Source organism: Phyllobates terribilis, unplaced genomic scaffold, assembly GCF_046119375.1.
Source record: "Phyllobates terribilis strain yellow unplaced genomic scaffold, ASM4611937v1 Scaffold_9__5_contigs__length_417890890, whole genome shotgun sequence".
Lineage (NCBI taxonomy): Eukaryota > Metazoa > Chordata > Amphibia > Anura > Dendrobatidae > Phyllobates > Phyllobates terribilis.
Window position 1 is genome coordinate 115,530,475 of NW_027362769.1, and position 16,179 is coordinate 115,546,653.

Consider the following 16,179-nt stretch of genomic DNA (forward strand, 5'->3'; position numbering starts at 1 on the left):
TAGTAGGGGGTGAGTGAATTTTTAGGGTTTGGCTAGGGTCACACCAGCATAGATTTTCTCATCGGAGAGAATCAGGCTGATTATGCTAATCACACTCTGATCGGAGTGTCAGCATAGTGTGCTCCGATTTTCTTGGATGAGAAGATGGAAAAATAAAATTCTCCATCTTCTCCATTCTGTCAGTACGTGAAAATGTAACTGCACTCAGATGTCATCCGAGTGCAGTCCGCTGTTTTCCATGCATTCATTGACTTGCATGGCAGAGTGCGATCAGATAATTGTATCCAACTGAAGCATGCTGTCATGTGCACGGCCCCATAGAATAACATTGGTACGAGTGTGATCTGATGGTTTGTCAGATCGCACTCGGACCGAAAATACAATCATGTGCACAAGCCTTAAGGCCGACCATACATATTAGATGGCTGTAGGCCAAATGATGCTTCGGTCATCTCAGGCAATACTCCCGTACACAGGAGCACTGGTAATAAAAGCAAGTAAAATAAATAATTAAAAATAAATTCACGTCAGGCTTTTTTTTTTTTCATAAGCAAAAAAACAGACCAATTTTTATCCATTTTTATGGATAAAAATCCATATCACTATCCATGTGTCATCCGTTTTTTTAAGGCAGATCTCACCCAACCTTTTCTAAAAATGGGCTAATTACATCGGCAAACTGTGTATGTGACTGGCACTGTCCGGCGTGTCCGCAGCTCCAAGTGTTCTTCCACATAGCAGAGAAACACAGGGGCTGACTGCTAGTCCTGGCCAGACTAGTGGATATTGAGGGTTTTTTTTCACAAGTCATAGGGAAAATCGTTAGTGTACACTGGCCTGTAGGCTATTATTGGATTATTGTGCGATCCGTTGTCCGTAAACCTAAAATAGAACTGTCTTAACCAAGCCTAAGCGCTCATTCACACGCCAGTTTTTCCCATACGTGAGAGCACAATGACACATTATATTCAATGGGGATATTTACGTCAAGATTTTTTTAGGGTTGTTTTGGTCCAATTTTCACTGACTGTTGCAAAGAGAAGCTCAAGAAATCTCCATCATTTTTTGCATCCGACAAAAACATTCAAATGGAAAAAACCTGACACATTGACCAAACACTGATGAAAATCTGATCCAGCACACTGATAAAAATTGGTCCTTTTTTACATATGAAGAAAAATAATGATGTACGAATCTGTCCTTACATGTAGACAAGCTCGATCACCCGGCGTGATACCTGCTACTTGTCACTGGTCTGGGGACTCCTTACTATTAACTCTGTAAGAAAATCTGATTCTTAAACCAGACAATATCTTCAAGTATTTGGGATTATTTTGTTAATTTATTGCGAACTTACTGGGATAACATAATGCAGTTTGTTTACATGCAGTCCTATGTAAAATCTATGTGAAATTGTGATGTTTTCTTTTTCTCTTTTAATTTCTTACTAGTAATGCTCCATATAGGATATATGAAATAATGGCTTCATCCAAGCGTTGCCCACATTTCAGTATGCTTTTCACAAGATCGGTGACAGATCCTCCATTGCACAGCTGTGGAATGAGGAGAAAACACATTATCATTTATCTACAATATGTTACAACTCATTTACACTGATACAATTCAATTTATAAGTTAGAGAGGAATTGGGCCCAGAAAATGACTGTATTACGCCTAGGATTAATAGACTGCGTACTGACAATATTCTGGAGCTCACTTTCCAAAAGTATAAAGAGAGGGATGTGTGTTTAGGTTATTTTACCATGATGAAATTACACAAGGATTTCTAAACCATTGTGAATCATTTGGAAAAACTCTAAAGTATCTGTTAATTGTAGGATACCCCACCCCACATTATGGTCCCCTCCTAACTTCATCCCTGAGAGGAGGAGCGAAGACTGAGGTCAAATTGCAGTAATACATTTAAAGCATTTTCTCTAAAAAATAAATAAATACAAAAAATCGGAGTGAAATATAGAATCCTAGAATGTTAGAGTTGGAAGGGACCTCCGGGGTCATCGTGTCCAGCCCCCTGCTCAATGCAAGATTCACTAAACCATCTCAGACAGATGTCTGTCCAGCCTCTGTTTGAAGACTTCCTTTGAAGGAGAACTCACCACCTCTCGTGGCAGCCTGTTCCACTCATTCATCACCCTCACTGTCCAAAGTTTTTTCTAATATCTAATCTGTATCTTCTCCTATTCAGTTTCATCCCATTGCTTCTAGTCTTGAAAAAGGGTATAGGCGAGTCATGCGTGTTCACCCCCTCCCCATCTAAACATACTCTTCCACTTAATAAACACTCAACACCAGGGTGGATTTTAATGGCCACAGCAGCCTTTATTATAACAATACAACAAGTATAACAATTTGAACTAGGAGGATGGTCCTCGAAGCCCTTAACCCATGACAGGCAGTATGTAAATAACCAACTGCTCAGGTTGAATATTTTACCTCTAGCTATTAAGCGCCAGCTCAGAGGCAGCTGTTAACCAACCTGGCATTCTTAACATGGACCACCACCAACGAGCCCTTCCACCCCCTTAAACACTGGGGTTCCACTAACTGCCGCCACTTACAAGATTCCACTTGGGGGGTCCAGAACCTTGTGGGCCCCCCCCCACCGATCCGCCACTAACCACGTCCACCAACTTCAAGGACCTTCCCCTCCTTTAGCTACACTGCTGCGACAATAATATACTTAATTAAGCTTTGTAACATAATACGCAAATAAATAACGGCTTACAAGCACCCCTCTTTTTTTTTTTAATGCATATAAACATTTACCCTTACAGAACCACAAGGGAGGGTGGGTGGGAGATTCCTCTTCTCTTTCAGGATGTGCCCAAGATGGCTGCTCACTTCCTGGATAATCCCTTTTGTACCCCTTCCCTGTTATACCCACGCCTATTGTCCCTCCTCCCCACACTGGTAAGCCCGATAGCCTCTCCTACTAAATTAACCCTATCCGTAACCCTCAACCCAATTTACACTATATTTCCTGCCCCAACCCTGTCATGTCGGCCTCCCTTCTATGGCAGTGTAAGGGGGAAGACCGGGGTGTAAGTACTTTCAGAAGAAGGGATTCGGAACTGCCGGGGCCATACCTCTGGTTGCAGGGGGAAGACAGACTGCAAGCACAGGAGACAGGTGACTGGGAAGCAGGGGGCGTGTCCAGAATGAGAGCTGGGAGGTCAGGTGACCGGGAAACTGGTGGCGTGGCTAGAGAGAGGGAGAGATGAGGACTTTTGCACGGGAAAGCGGCAAGAGAGTTCTGCTCAGGAGAGCAGTGTGAGAGGGTCCAGGCTCCTGGCTCCAGTACTGGGAGCAAGATCCGAGTGCAGTGGACCGGAGGAGTCAAGCCGACTAGAGGTAGAAGAGGCGCAGGGTCCATGAAGCCGAGCACGTGAGGTGCACTGTTATGGACTAAGGGCTCAGGGGGTAAAACCGGAGACCGCCCGCTGCCGCTAGAAGACGGAGCATTGTTTGGGCGGGGAAGCCTGAAGAAAGCGTCACCAGCATCAGCTGGCAACTGCCTTGTGGAGGATAAAAGTCAGCTAAGTGTAAAAACTGTCGTTTACAACCGGTTTGACTCTGCTACATCTAGTTAAACTGTGAACTGTCAGTTATAGACTTCTACCTGCTATTTCCATTTTTTTTCCCCATATTTTCCACTGTTACTCCCTGCATGGAGATTTACCCTGTTATCATAAACCTCCCCTGTTTATTAGCCCTGTATTGGCTGCTCTGTGTTTCTGTGTCACTGCATCTAAAGTACCCATGTTACATTTGGCGTAGTCGACAGGATGCAGTCGTTAGACACAGACACTGCAGAGCAGTCCATCCTGGGAGCCTCTAAATCTAGCTTGCCGCTGGGGGCCATGCTCAGCAATCTCCCAAAGTTCACCAGGGACAATATGATGCTGTGGGACTGGATTGAGAGAGTTAGGAGTATGTTACGTATGCATCCGATGACCTCAGCTATGCAAGTCGAAATAGCCTTACTGGCCCTGGACGGCGAGGCCTGACAATCCGTGATGTACCGCCCTCCCCATGACCGGGATACTGTAGAAAAAGTGGTGCGGATACTGGAGGAGATGCATGGGGATCCCACCAATGTAGGAGAGCTGAGGATACGGCTGTTTCACCAAGTGCAGCAGGAGGGGGAGACTGTGACGCAGTATGTTAATGCCTTACAGAGGGTGCGTGCCTATGACGCACCCCTGGGCCTGCTGTGTCGTGCGGCATCGCGCGCACGGGGGCTTACCCGGAGCCGGATCAGATGGGGGTAGTAGTCTCGTGGCGGTGACCCGGTCCGTGCCCAGGGAGTCAAACTGAGCGGCAGTCTTTAGCAGTAGATGTTAGAATGTTCGACTACGCCACCCGTTGAATGCGGCTATGAAGCCGCCGCTGCAGGGCAGACCGCTGAGGCCGGTGGTAAGGTTGTGCAGCGTAGCTGGTAGAACCCCCAACGGGAGGGGTATGGCCTCAGGGCAGCAGATGTGGAGATTGGGGTAGTGATGGTGCAGCAAGAAAGCTCAGAGACGTGTGGTGCAGTTCAAGGCTTTTACTCACAGGTGTTGCTCCGGTCACTTCGGCCAGCAGTGACCACCCGAGCCGTGCTGCGTCCACCAGGTGCGGGACTCGGCCAGCCCCCAGGCAGTTCCAGAGCGTGGTCCCAAGCTCCCCTCTATTCCTTCCTACGGGCCGTCCTCACCAGGGACCCACCTTTGTCCGGCTCCCTCGGGTCTTTTGGTGGCGAAACCTTTCCCGGCTTCCCTGACCCTATGCGTGGTTTGCCTTCCTGGTGGATATGGTGAGGGGTCGCGCCAAAACTTGTCCACGACCTCCGGTTCCTGGCTAAGGATGTTTAGCCTCTACCAGTTTGGGATCCGGTACCCTCTTCTGCCAACCCTTCACCCGTCTTAGTTCACTTGTGGGATCTCAGGGTTCCCTCTAATTGCGTCTCTGGGCCTTTCACTGGGTTTTTCCTCTTCTTCCTCTTTCTCTGCCTCAGGCCTTCACTCCAGGCCTGGCTCTGGAGCTGGGCCCAACCGGAGCCACAGCTCCCTGTCAGCCCTCTCTGGCTGAACTCTCTCTCAGAACCGACCCTGTCTCAAGATGGTGCCCACCTTATATACTCCCTCTGACACCCGAGCCCTGGTGACAATGCAGCCAATGGGCTCCTACCTATGCCCAGAGTCCCTCCCCTCTCTGCTCCTACACCACTGGGATGTTCCTCCCCCCCCCACTCCAGCCAGGGACAGACGCTGTCGTACCTGCACAACTATCTGGTGGGAGTACCGTTGTTCTGTCCCCCGGAAATGGGGTGTATGTGGTGCATGCAGCTAACTGAGCTCAGTTCCACACTCCATCCTTACCCGGGAGTGGAATACCACACCTCTGGTTGAGGTGCAATACCCCTGTAGCAGCCGAGTCCTCGGGGTGCCACATTTATATCACTAGAAAAGACGACATGAGGAATTTGGGAATGGGCCCCCCTGGCGTGATCTTAAGGGACCAGTTCGTGGCAGGCCTCAGGGATGTGCAGCTGAAGCAGGCCTTGCGGGAGCGCCTGCGTGCCAACCCACGTATGACTTTTCTAGAAGTGGGGGCGGAGGCACGTGTGAGAGAGCAGGAGATGGGGTGACGGCCCTCGCAGGGATGGTCTGGAGTAACGAGGTACCCACCCCGCCTGCAGCTGAACTGGAATGGGCTCGAGAGATGCGAAAGGAGATACAGGAGATGCGGGATGAATGGTCCAGTCTCAAGAAGACCCCTGCCCCAACACCAGAGATACCCAGATCCATTGCCCCAGTTATGGAAAGAAGTGAATTCAGGCCCCCCCCCTGCAGCAGAGTTCCGTAGAGGAGTGAGGCAGCCCTACACAGACAGAAACATGACCTGCTGTAAGTGTGGAGGCACAGGACTTTACGCCAGGGGCTGTGCTAGCCGAGGGCTGCCCCTGTCACAGCAGTCATTAAACTAGCGGGCTCCGTGTTTGGGGGACACAGCCCGGAGCCTGAGGAAGGGTAAAGAAAAAGAGGAAGTCCCAAGGACCTGGTTTCCACCTGCCTGACTGTCTGGGCCGAAATAAGCGGTCGGGCTGTTCACTGCCTAATTGACACGGGATCCCAGGTGACTACGATGACAGAAGCCTACTTTCAACAACGATTTCCAGAGATAGTGCGGCCTGAATGGGGACCAGTAATTAGACTCACGGCAGCTAATCAATTACCCATCCCGGTCGCAGGGGTGGTGTGGATGAAGATCCGAGTGTGTGGAAAAGATGTGGGAAAAAAAGGAGTCGTCCTGGTCACAGGGGGAACCGGAAGTGGATCCCCGGTGATCCTCGGAATGAATGTGCTGAAAGAGATCGGGCAAATCCTGATTAGTGAGCTGAAGGAGATTCCTCTAGACCAGTGGGACCCGCGAACCCCCCAAAGGAGGGCCTTTCAACAACTAATCTGAGCTGCCCAGGCTCAGGAGACGTTGAGTGGAGGGAAAGTCCTGGGGAAAATAATAGTGCCAGCAGCTACAGAGCTCATCTTACCTCCCGGACAAACTGTACTCACGTTATCCGCACGGGCCTGCACACCTCTTGAGGGGGTCGAAGTTCAGATAGAACCAACAAAGTACCCCCCGGACTCTTGGTGGCTCGGACACTGCCCACCATCCAGGATGGCAATGTTATAGTGCGGTGTATTAATCTGGGTGAAGATGATCTCACACTCCCTCCCAGGGCGGAAATAGCCCAGATTCTGGGAATGCCAGAGAAGTTGGTGCGACCTGATGTGGTACAGCTGTCCGCTGTACAAGGAGACCCCTGGACTCCTGCGGTCACCGTGCCGCCGGAATCCCACCGGGCTAGTGCGAAGGGGGGACGAAGAATCCTAGAACGAATGCGGGCTGAATTGACGGGACTTACACCTCGACAGGTGCAACAGGTTGAGGAGGTACTGGAGCTGTACCAGGAAGTCTTGGCTCGCCATGAGGCTAATTTTGGTTGCACCGAAGCCATTACCCATGAGATTCCCATGGGGAGCGCTGCCCCATTGCGGGAGAGATACCGGCGGACACCTCCCCAGATGTATAAAGAGGTTAAGGAGATGCTAGCCCATATATTACAGAATGGTGTGATACGGGAGAGTCAGAGTCCGTGGGCAGCCCCGATTGTCCTGGTCCGGAAGAAAGATGGGACCCTGCGGTTCTGTGTGGACTATAGACGACTGAATGCCTGTACAGTACGGGACTCTTACCCACTACCCCGAATCGAAGAGTCCCTGTCGGCATTAGGGAAGGCAAGATACTTCTCCTCCTTGGATCTGGCCAGTGGGTACTGGCAGGTGCCCGTGGCCGAACATGACCGTGCGAAGATGGCGTTCATATTACCCATTCGAGTTCAATCGGATGCCCTTCGTTCCAGCGTCTGATGGAGAGGAGCCTGGGCGATTTGAACTTCGAGGCGACACTGATTTACATAATTGTCTATGCTGCCACCTTCGAGGAGCACCTACAGTGACTGGAGCAAGTACTGAGTCGCCTACAGAGTCATGGCCTAAAGGTGAAGCCCCAGAAGTGCCACCTGTTCCGCAATCAGATCGAATATCTTGGTCATACTGTGTCCGGTGAAGGAGTCAGGCCCACCCAGGAAAAGGTGGCCGCCGTACAGGAGTGTCCTACCCTGAAGACAGTGAAGGACGTTTGGGCCTTTCTGGGACTTACCGGGTACTACCGAAGATTCGTGAAGAACTTCACCCGCATAGCCAACCCATTGCTGGAGCTACTTAAGGGAGTGCCGGCGGGCTCCAAGAATCAGGCGATTCGGTGGGGAAGCAGCCAGGAAGAGGCCTTCCGTGCCCTAAAAATGGCCCTGACCGAGGCCCCAATACTTGCCTATGCGGATTTCTCCCAACCATTCATACTCCACACTGATGGGAGCCTACATGGCCTGGGAGCCGTGTTATCCCAAGTACAGGAGGGGAAAGAGCGCGTGATTTCGTACGCCAGCCGCTCCCTTCACGACTCTGAGAGGAACCCAGATAATTATAGCTCTTTCAAATTAGAGTTGCTGGCTCTGGTTTGGGCCATGACCGAGAAGTTTGCAGAGTATTTGTCCGGGTCTGAAGTACTGGTGAGAACAGATAACAACCCGCTGGCCCACCTGGAGAATGCAAAATTGGGGGCCCTGGAGCAGCGGTGGGTGGCCCCCATGGCCAGGTACCGGTATAAGATCACCTACCGGCCTAAGGCAGAGAATATTCACTCCGACGCCCTCTCCAGAGTGACATATCAACGGCCTGATCATGACCGCGATGAAGATTTGGAGGAGGATGAGACCCCTAGCTTCCGAAGTTTCGTGGGACCGCTGGCCGCGGCGCAGGGACAGATCGGAGAGATGTCGGAAGAACAAGTGCTAGGGCGGCCAAGAGATGACTGGATCCGACTTCAGCAGACTGACAGAGAAGTTGCTCAATTACGTCAATGGGTGGCTTTGCGGCAAGTCCCCAGTCAAGAAGAGAGGAGTACCCTGTCCCCGGGAGCACTGAAAATGCTGGGACAATGGGAGAGACTGTGTTTGTGAGACGGGCTGCTGTACCGACGGGTGCAGCTACTGCGAGAGTTCGGGACCACCTGGCAAGTGGTGATCCCAGAGAAGTTGGTCGGAGTAGTGCCTAAGGAGGCTCATGAACGAGGGGCTCACTTCGGACCAGAGAAGACGTTTCAGTGGTTGCAGAGGCTGGTGTATCATCCCCGACTGCGAGCAACAATAGAAGACACTTGTCGAAGATGTCGGAGCTGTGAGCTGGTTAAGCCCCCGGAACAGCGGGTCCCCATACAAACCATTGTGACTTCTGCCCCCTTGGAGGTGCTGATGATCGACTATCTGACTGTTGGACCGGAGCATCTCGGGTATGAACATTGCCTGGTAATGACAGACCACTTCACAAAGTTTGCGGTAGTGACCCCGACCAGAGACCAGACCGCCGAGTCAGCTGCTCAGGCCATCTGCCGAGACTTCATTCTGGTGTACGGCTGCCCAAAGAGGATCCATTCTGATCAAGGCACCTGCTTCCAAGGCCGGGTGATGGAAGAGCTGCACCGGCGGTTGTACAAGATTGAGAAGTCACGGACTACACCTTACCACCCTCAAGGAAATGGGGCCTGTGAACGCTTTAATCGGACACTGATCCAAATGCTCCGCACGTTGGAGGAAGATCGGAAGGTACGATGGCCTGAGTTTGTGGCTGAGCTGGTGTGGGTCTACAACAACCGAGTGAATAGTACGACAGGGTTCACTCCTTATACCTTGCTGTTCAGGCGAAAGGGGTGAGAGATTACTGAGTTAGAGCTGGACCCCGAGGAGGACTACCCACGGACGGGGATGTCTTCCTGGGTCCAGGAACATCGGCATCGACTGCAGACCCTCCGACGGTTGGTACAACAAAAGTTTCAGGAGCTCAAACATCATGAGACATTGCCTCTTCGAAGGACAGCTCTGAGGCCCGGGGAGCGGGTGTTGGTTCGGGACAGGCGGCCCCGGGGCAAATTGAGTAGGCGGTGGGAACGGACCCCGCACCGAGTGAAGCGCAGGATTGGCGCTGAAGGACCTGTGTATGAAGTTCAACCCCAGGGGGCTGAAGGAGCCCCTACCAGAGTGGTTAATCATAGTATGCTGCGACCCTGTCTGTCTAAAGATGACGAGGATGGAGAAGAATCACCTGCTTCTAGAGAGGGTCCTGTCACAGTTGCCCCAAGCCACAATGTGGACGAAGAAGAATTGTTGATTCTACCTCCAAACCCCAGCACTCGATTACCTGCAGTCCCCAGTGCAGGCGGCGAGGGAACAACATCGGTTGAAGCCACCGGGCAGGCGGAGATTGGGAATCCGAGTGACCCTGCAACCCCCATCGGTCAAACTGAGTTACGCCGGTCAGAACGGACAACAGCCGGAGTGCCTCCTCACCGTTACGAACAAGATCAATTCATATGGCACCGTATCGTCCAGGAAGTCCAAGAATGTGAACGTTTGGTGAAGGAACTCTCGCCCGTGGAATGGCGAGTTAAAGGAGAGCGGGGGCGTAAGAGGGAAGACCGGGGTGTAAGTACTTTCAGAAGAAGGGATCCGGAACTGCCGGGGCCGTACCTCTGGTTGCAGGGGGAAGACAGACTGCGAGCACAGGAGTCAGGTGACTGGGAAGCTGGGGGGGTGTCTAGAGTGAGAGCTGGGAGGTCAGGTGACCGGGAAACTGGTGGCATGGCTAGAGAGAGGGAGAGATGAGGACTTTTGCATGGGAAAGCGGCAAGAGAGTTCTGCTCAGGAGAGCAGTGAGAGGGTCCAGGCTCCTGGCTCTAGTACTGGGAGCAAGATCCGAGTGCAGTGGACCGGAGGAGTCAAGCCGACTAGAGGTAGAAGAGACGCAGGGTCCGTGAAGCCGAGCACGTGAGGTGCACTGTTATGGAGTAGGGGCTCAGCGGGTAAAACCGGAGACCGCCCACTGCCACCAGAAGACGGAGCATTGTTTGGGAGGGGGAAGCCTGAAGAAAGCGTCACCAGCATCAGCTAGCAACTGCCTTGTGGAGGATAAAAGTCAGCTAAGTGTAAAAACTGTCGTTTACAACCGGTTTGACTCTGCTACATCTAGTTAAACTGTGAACTGTCAGTTATAGACTTCTACCTGCTATTTCCCTTGTTTTTCCCCATATTTTCCCCTGTTACTCCCTGCGTGGAGATTTACCCTGTTATCATAAACCTACCCTGGTTATTAACCCTGTATTGGCTGCTCTGTGTTTCTGTGTCACTGCATCTAAAGTACCCGTGTTACAGCAGGGCCCAGTAGGGCCTCACTTTCTTTGTGCAAATGAGAATGAAGCTGATCCTTCTACAGTGTGACAGCCCTTGAGATATTTGTAGACAGCTATTAAGTCTCCTCTCAGTCTTCTCTTTTGCATGCTAAACATTCCCAAATCCTCTAACTGTTCCTCATAGGACATTGTTTGCAGACTGGTCACCATTCTGATAGCTCTTTTCTGAACTTGCTCCAGTTTCTTAATGGCTTTTTTAAGATGTGGTGCCCAGAACTGGACACAGTATTCCAGATGAGGTCTGACCAAGGAGGAGTAGACAGCACACAGGTGATATCCAGGTGCTGTTTGATTTTTTTCACAGATCTATAGACTTGCATTGGCGAGATTGATCCAGTACTTGGATCAAAATCAGTCATGTCTTCATGTCTTGGTGCGGAGCAGTTGGTCCTCAAAAAAAGCACGGATCAGCCCCATAGACTATAATGGTTACGAGTCCTATCCGTGAAAAACACGGATAGAACTCGCAAGTGGAAAACTGACATCTGGATGAGCCCTTACTAGTTTTGCAGTGATGCATTGCCAATCCCATAGTTCTAAATATTCATTTTACCACTCAGGCCCCTAGGAAGTAAGGGTGGTAACCAATATAGTGAAGTCCACCAGCTTTTCCAAAAAGAAACTGTTCAATAGAAAGGCATTCATTTGACACCTAAAATGCTCACCTGTCCCATCTCGTGCATTGTGCAGCTCGGTCAAGCACTGCTGCTTCTTTCTGATCGAGCTGACCAGCTAATCACAGGAATAGGTACGCAGATCATTCAAACAACAGATTTGTTGGCCCTTGGAGCCTCATTTAACTTCTGTGTTCCTTAATCCATGCCATCCACTGTAAAAATTTTGGATACTAATCTGATGTGTTTTTTTAGATTGTTAATCTGTGTTCTTGACCATTCTCCTGATTAAACCCTAGATGCCCTTACTGCTTTGAACCTTGGACTTTCTGACTCCTCGCTGCCTTTTGATTCTAACTGACTTCTGATCTGGCCTCCTCTCTTTACATATATGGATCCGTTTTTCTTTTTGTTCTTGTCCCTGCCTCTACATCCTCGATTTTTTAAAGATGTAATCCCACAGTTTACTTCACCAGTGAGCGCTACTCTGTGGATGCAACCTGGGGGCCCTGGCAGCAAAGCCCAGACTCTAGTATATTAAAGGATGAAAAAAGAAAACCCCTGGACCCTGCTAAGCAAAGTGACTAGCATCTAGTCTAACTGTGGAAGTCCAAATTTGAGCTAGAAGTCATATTTATTTGTCCTTCAATCATTATATCAGGACAGAGGAGGCTCTTGACAAATGTAATAATCAAAACAATTGCATTTGTATCAAGGTTAAAAAAAAAGACAAAACCAAAGGACGAGATGTTTTAAGAACACAACCCCAGCACGTGCAATAGAAAGCACACAAGGCTGTGCCGTTTATAGAAGCCTTCGCTCCCTATGACGAAAGTGCCAGGCAGGAGAAGATTGATGTACTTGATAACAATGAGGCAACAAATTACAGTCATTTGAGGCGTTTACTGCATGGCTGCATTCACTGGCAGGCAATATAAAATAGACAGTAGCCATATCTCTATACTTATTCTTGATGGTATGCTCTGCCAGCAGCTGAGATGAAACATCCTGATCCAGAATAGCACTGCTTCTTGCAAGCAGTTTCCATTAGTGCACTGCCATACATCAAAGGAGGTGATAAAAAGCAGGAATTAGGGCCCTAGTGAATGTGTTTTTACCCACAACATTAGCTTGCAAACCATCCCTTTCCTGTCTCCGAGGTTTTCTTGTTGATGTCTTTGCATGTTTTCTAATTCTGTGATTAAATTATGAATTTGACATGAGAGTATTTATTTTGTAAATGATATTTTATTGTTCTTCTAATATTCTTTTCATGTATACACATCAGTGCCATCGTTTATTAGACAGGACCTCTATGACCTTGACCTTGACTGATGGCTGAAATGGACAGATTTATATGTGACATGCTATAAATACAAATGTGTTAAATGTTTAAGCTATGCCTGTTTGTATATTAATTGTAATTCTCTCTGAAAAATGTGCACAAAATGTAGATAATATACAATTATAGCAAGAAAAATCAAATCTGAAACTTTGCATATGTTTTGTATACTGTTCAAAGGTAGATTTAAAGCAATATTAAACACAGAAAATCCATCAATTCCCTTCTTAACTTCCTACTTTTCATTCTCAGGCTATTTTGTCTGATAGCATAATTAAAGGGATTATTCAGGACTATATTCATTTTTGAAGAACTAACAGGCAGGTAATATTAGCAACGACCTGTCTGTTCTGCCCAGCACAGATCTCTGTCACCACAGTGTGGTGACAGACGGCTTCTTACTGTGATTCTGTGGCTTCTGCTGAAGTCACATCGACAGGGCAGAGGCTTCTCTTCCGCTCTGCTCTGTTGACGGGGCGTGACCGCTGATGTCATGCTGATTGATATGCTGCTCCCCGCTACCTAGCTGCAGGGAGCCAGCTGTCAATCAGTATGACGTTGACAGTCACACCCCATCGACAGAGCAGCCCAGAAGGGGAAGAGCTGCTCTGTTGACGTGGAGCAGCTGAATTGCTGAAAAGAGTGGTCAGTGAGCTCTCTGAGCCATTGCCAGATAGAAGAGGCAGGCAGCTACCTGCCTGTCATGTTTTTGGCTCATGGTCAAAAAAATGATTTAGTCCTGGATATCCCCTTTAAAATTAAGTAAAATAAAAGCTCTGTATGTCTCAGGAGCTCAGACATGTACCTCTCCTCCTCTTCAATGCGCTGTGTGTGATTGTAAGACAATTTTGCAGAAGGAGCCTCCCCCTTCTGTCAGTAGGTAGTAGGATTAGAGATCACTACTAAGCCACATGGCTTGGACAAGGCGGGCATGGTTTCTATCAGTCATCAGTCAAAGATGGAACTAGTAGATATGTAACGTGGTATGGGGCGGTAGCCAATGGTGAGGTACTCTTCTCGTTCACCCCAGTACATTACATGAAAGTGGGGGTCCTGGCTGGGTGTGTGGACTCCTGCTTTGAGGGCGCTATGCCCGGGCAAGCCGCATGTAACTGATGTTGCTGGTTTGCCAGGACCGGATGTTGGAAGGTTCAATGAGGGAGACCACCAGACAAAAATAAACTTTTTACTCAACAATAACTGGGAAGGGATTATATACAGGAGATAGAGGGCAGATATCTTAATGAACGTTTCTTTCACAACACGGAGCATTTTCCTCACACAAATTACTTTCTCTTTTGTCTCTCTCTTGTCCTCTGTTTGCACTCATCTTCTTTACTGTCTATACTTGTCACTGTTTCCTACTACTTTACCACAACCCAGCTCAACACTACGGTTCAGCTTAGCCAGAGTCCTTTACCCAACCCGCGGTTCTGTGTCTTCTTTCCCCTTAGGGAAGCTATGGTGCCAGTATGGCCGGTACTTATGTTCTCTAATGCTAACGCTCTGGAACTCCTGCCCGGAGTACTCTACAGCTCTGGCAAAAATTAAGAGACCACTGCAAAATTTTCAGTTTCTCTGATTTTTCTCTTTATAGGTATATTTTTGAGCAAAATGTACATTGTTGTTTTATTCTATAAACTACCGAAATTCAAAGCTAAAAATTTTGTATTTATTTGCAGCAAATGATAAAGCGTCAAAATACTAAAAAAGAAACAGTGCTTTCAGACCTCAAATTACTCATGTTTTAACTCCTGTCTAACAGGAAACTGTCACTTTCCCTTCAGCTTATCCCCTCCCACTCTGGGCTATTCCTAACCGTTAACTCTTGCTTTCCCTACTGTAAAACAACACACATTATTAACTCCATTAAAACACGACATAATTCTCATTATACATCATAGTTCACATTACAATAATACTTGTTTCTTCAAGAGGAAACAGACACCAACACACTCCTGCACATAACTTAGACCAAATACTATAGGAGACACCGAGCCACTCTCCTGCATATTACTTAGACAAGATAACGTTTCTCTCTTTGGCTTGAGCCGGTCCTCTCAGTTAGGACCCTGGAATTACAACCATCAGAGAGAGACTTTTTTTCCTATCCTGGCACCAGTTTCTCGGTTATTTATGGCCCCTCTGAACAAAGGCCCTTGAGCCACCAACACAGTTCTTTTCCCTTTAAGGGTAGCCCTTTTCACCATGGGCATAGTCCTTTCCTGTAAGGGTAGCCCTTCACACCAAGGGCACAGTCCATTGTTTCCCATCAGTCCATAGGACAGGTACACAGTCCTTTAGCTCCACTCCTGCCAACGAGACAGGTTCACATATAGTCCCTTAGGGACGTCAGCCTTACTGGATAAGATTCAGTCCTTGACTGAATGTGTAGGACACTCCAGTGGCTTAATCCAGCAGGGGATTGTGCAACGAGTGCAATAAAACTGGGGGGGGGGGGGACAACTTTGGCCATCTGTGGTCATTACCATAGGGGAGTCCCGGATACTTGAGTCCTAGACTCGCTGGAAACTTGGCCTTCAAACGATGGTGCAACCGGCACAACTTGGCCTTTTCCAACTCCGACTCCAACTCCTTTTATTATTCCTTGACTCATCTTGAGTCCATTTTCTCTACTTCCTTAAACCCACGTTTTCTTCCTGAGTCTGGGCGCCTGCACATAGATGGCTGAGTGCACACCTTGTGCCACGCACATGACCGCCGGGATCGCTGCCCCTGCCGGTAGTCCTGCAGATGCCTCACTTTCAGCTCTCTCCGAAGAGCTGCAAGAGCTTGGGACCACTGCTTTGGCCTCTTCCATACAAACTCCAGGACATGGGGGAATAACGACCTATAGAATGGACACCCCCAGTCGGGGACACGGCTGCGGTGTACCTCAAGACCTTAGGGTCCACTTTTACGCTGGAGACCGCCACCGAAAACCACACCCTTAGACCGTCCTATTTTAGAAATTGCACCCACTCTCCAGGTTGCAGGCTCTGCCAGTAGGGGGGACCGACACTGCGCTGCACAGAACGAGCGTGGACATAGACCGTGTGGTGGGTACGCTCCTCCTCCAGGAACTCATACCCCCTCTCGTGATTAAAGCATAAGACCATTCACAGTGTCATCTGCAGAACTAGGTCTTCACTTTCAGGGCCAGCCAGCTGGGCCCTCACTCACTCCTCTCATCTCTTCTTAGCCCAGACGATGCTGGCGATTCAACGCGCCTTGGTTACAGGGGGCTCTCATCCGAGACTTGAGACCACTTCAAGGGTTGGTGGGGAACCCACTAATGTCTGAGCCTGTAAGGCCTCCAGGCACTTGGCCCATCCACGGGCCATGAACCAGAACACT

The 16,179-nt window shown here is 49.2% G+C and overlaps 1 protein-coding gene across 1 annotated transcript in view; it reads right to left on the minus strand.

Annotated features, from left to right (window-relative positions):
- The window catches only part of LOC141161303 (myosin-IIIb-like), a 189,966-nt gene that overhangs the window by 102,725 nt on the left and 71,062 nt on the right, over nt 1-16,179 (minus strand). Inside the window, exon 4 of the mRNA XM_073646117.1 lies at nt 1,449-1,553. Coding sequence (XP_073502218.1) covers nt 1,449-1,553 — 105 coding nt within the window. The remainder of the gene's footprint in view (nt 1-1,448; nt 1,554-16,179) is intronic.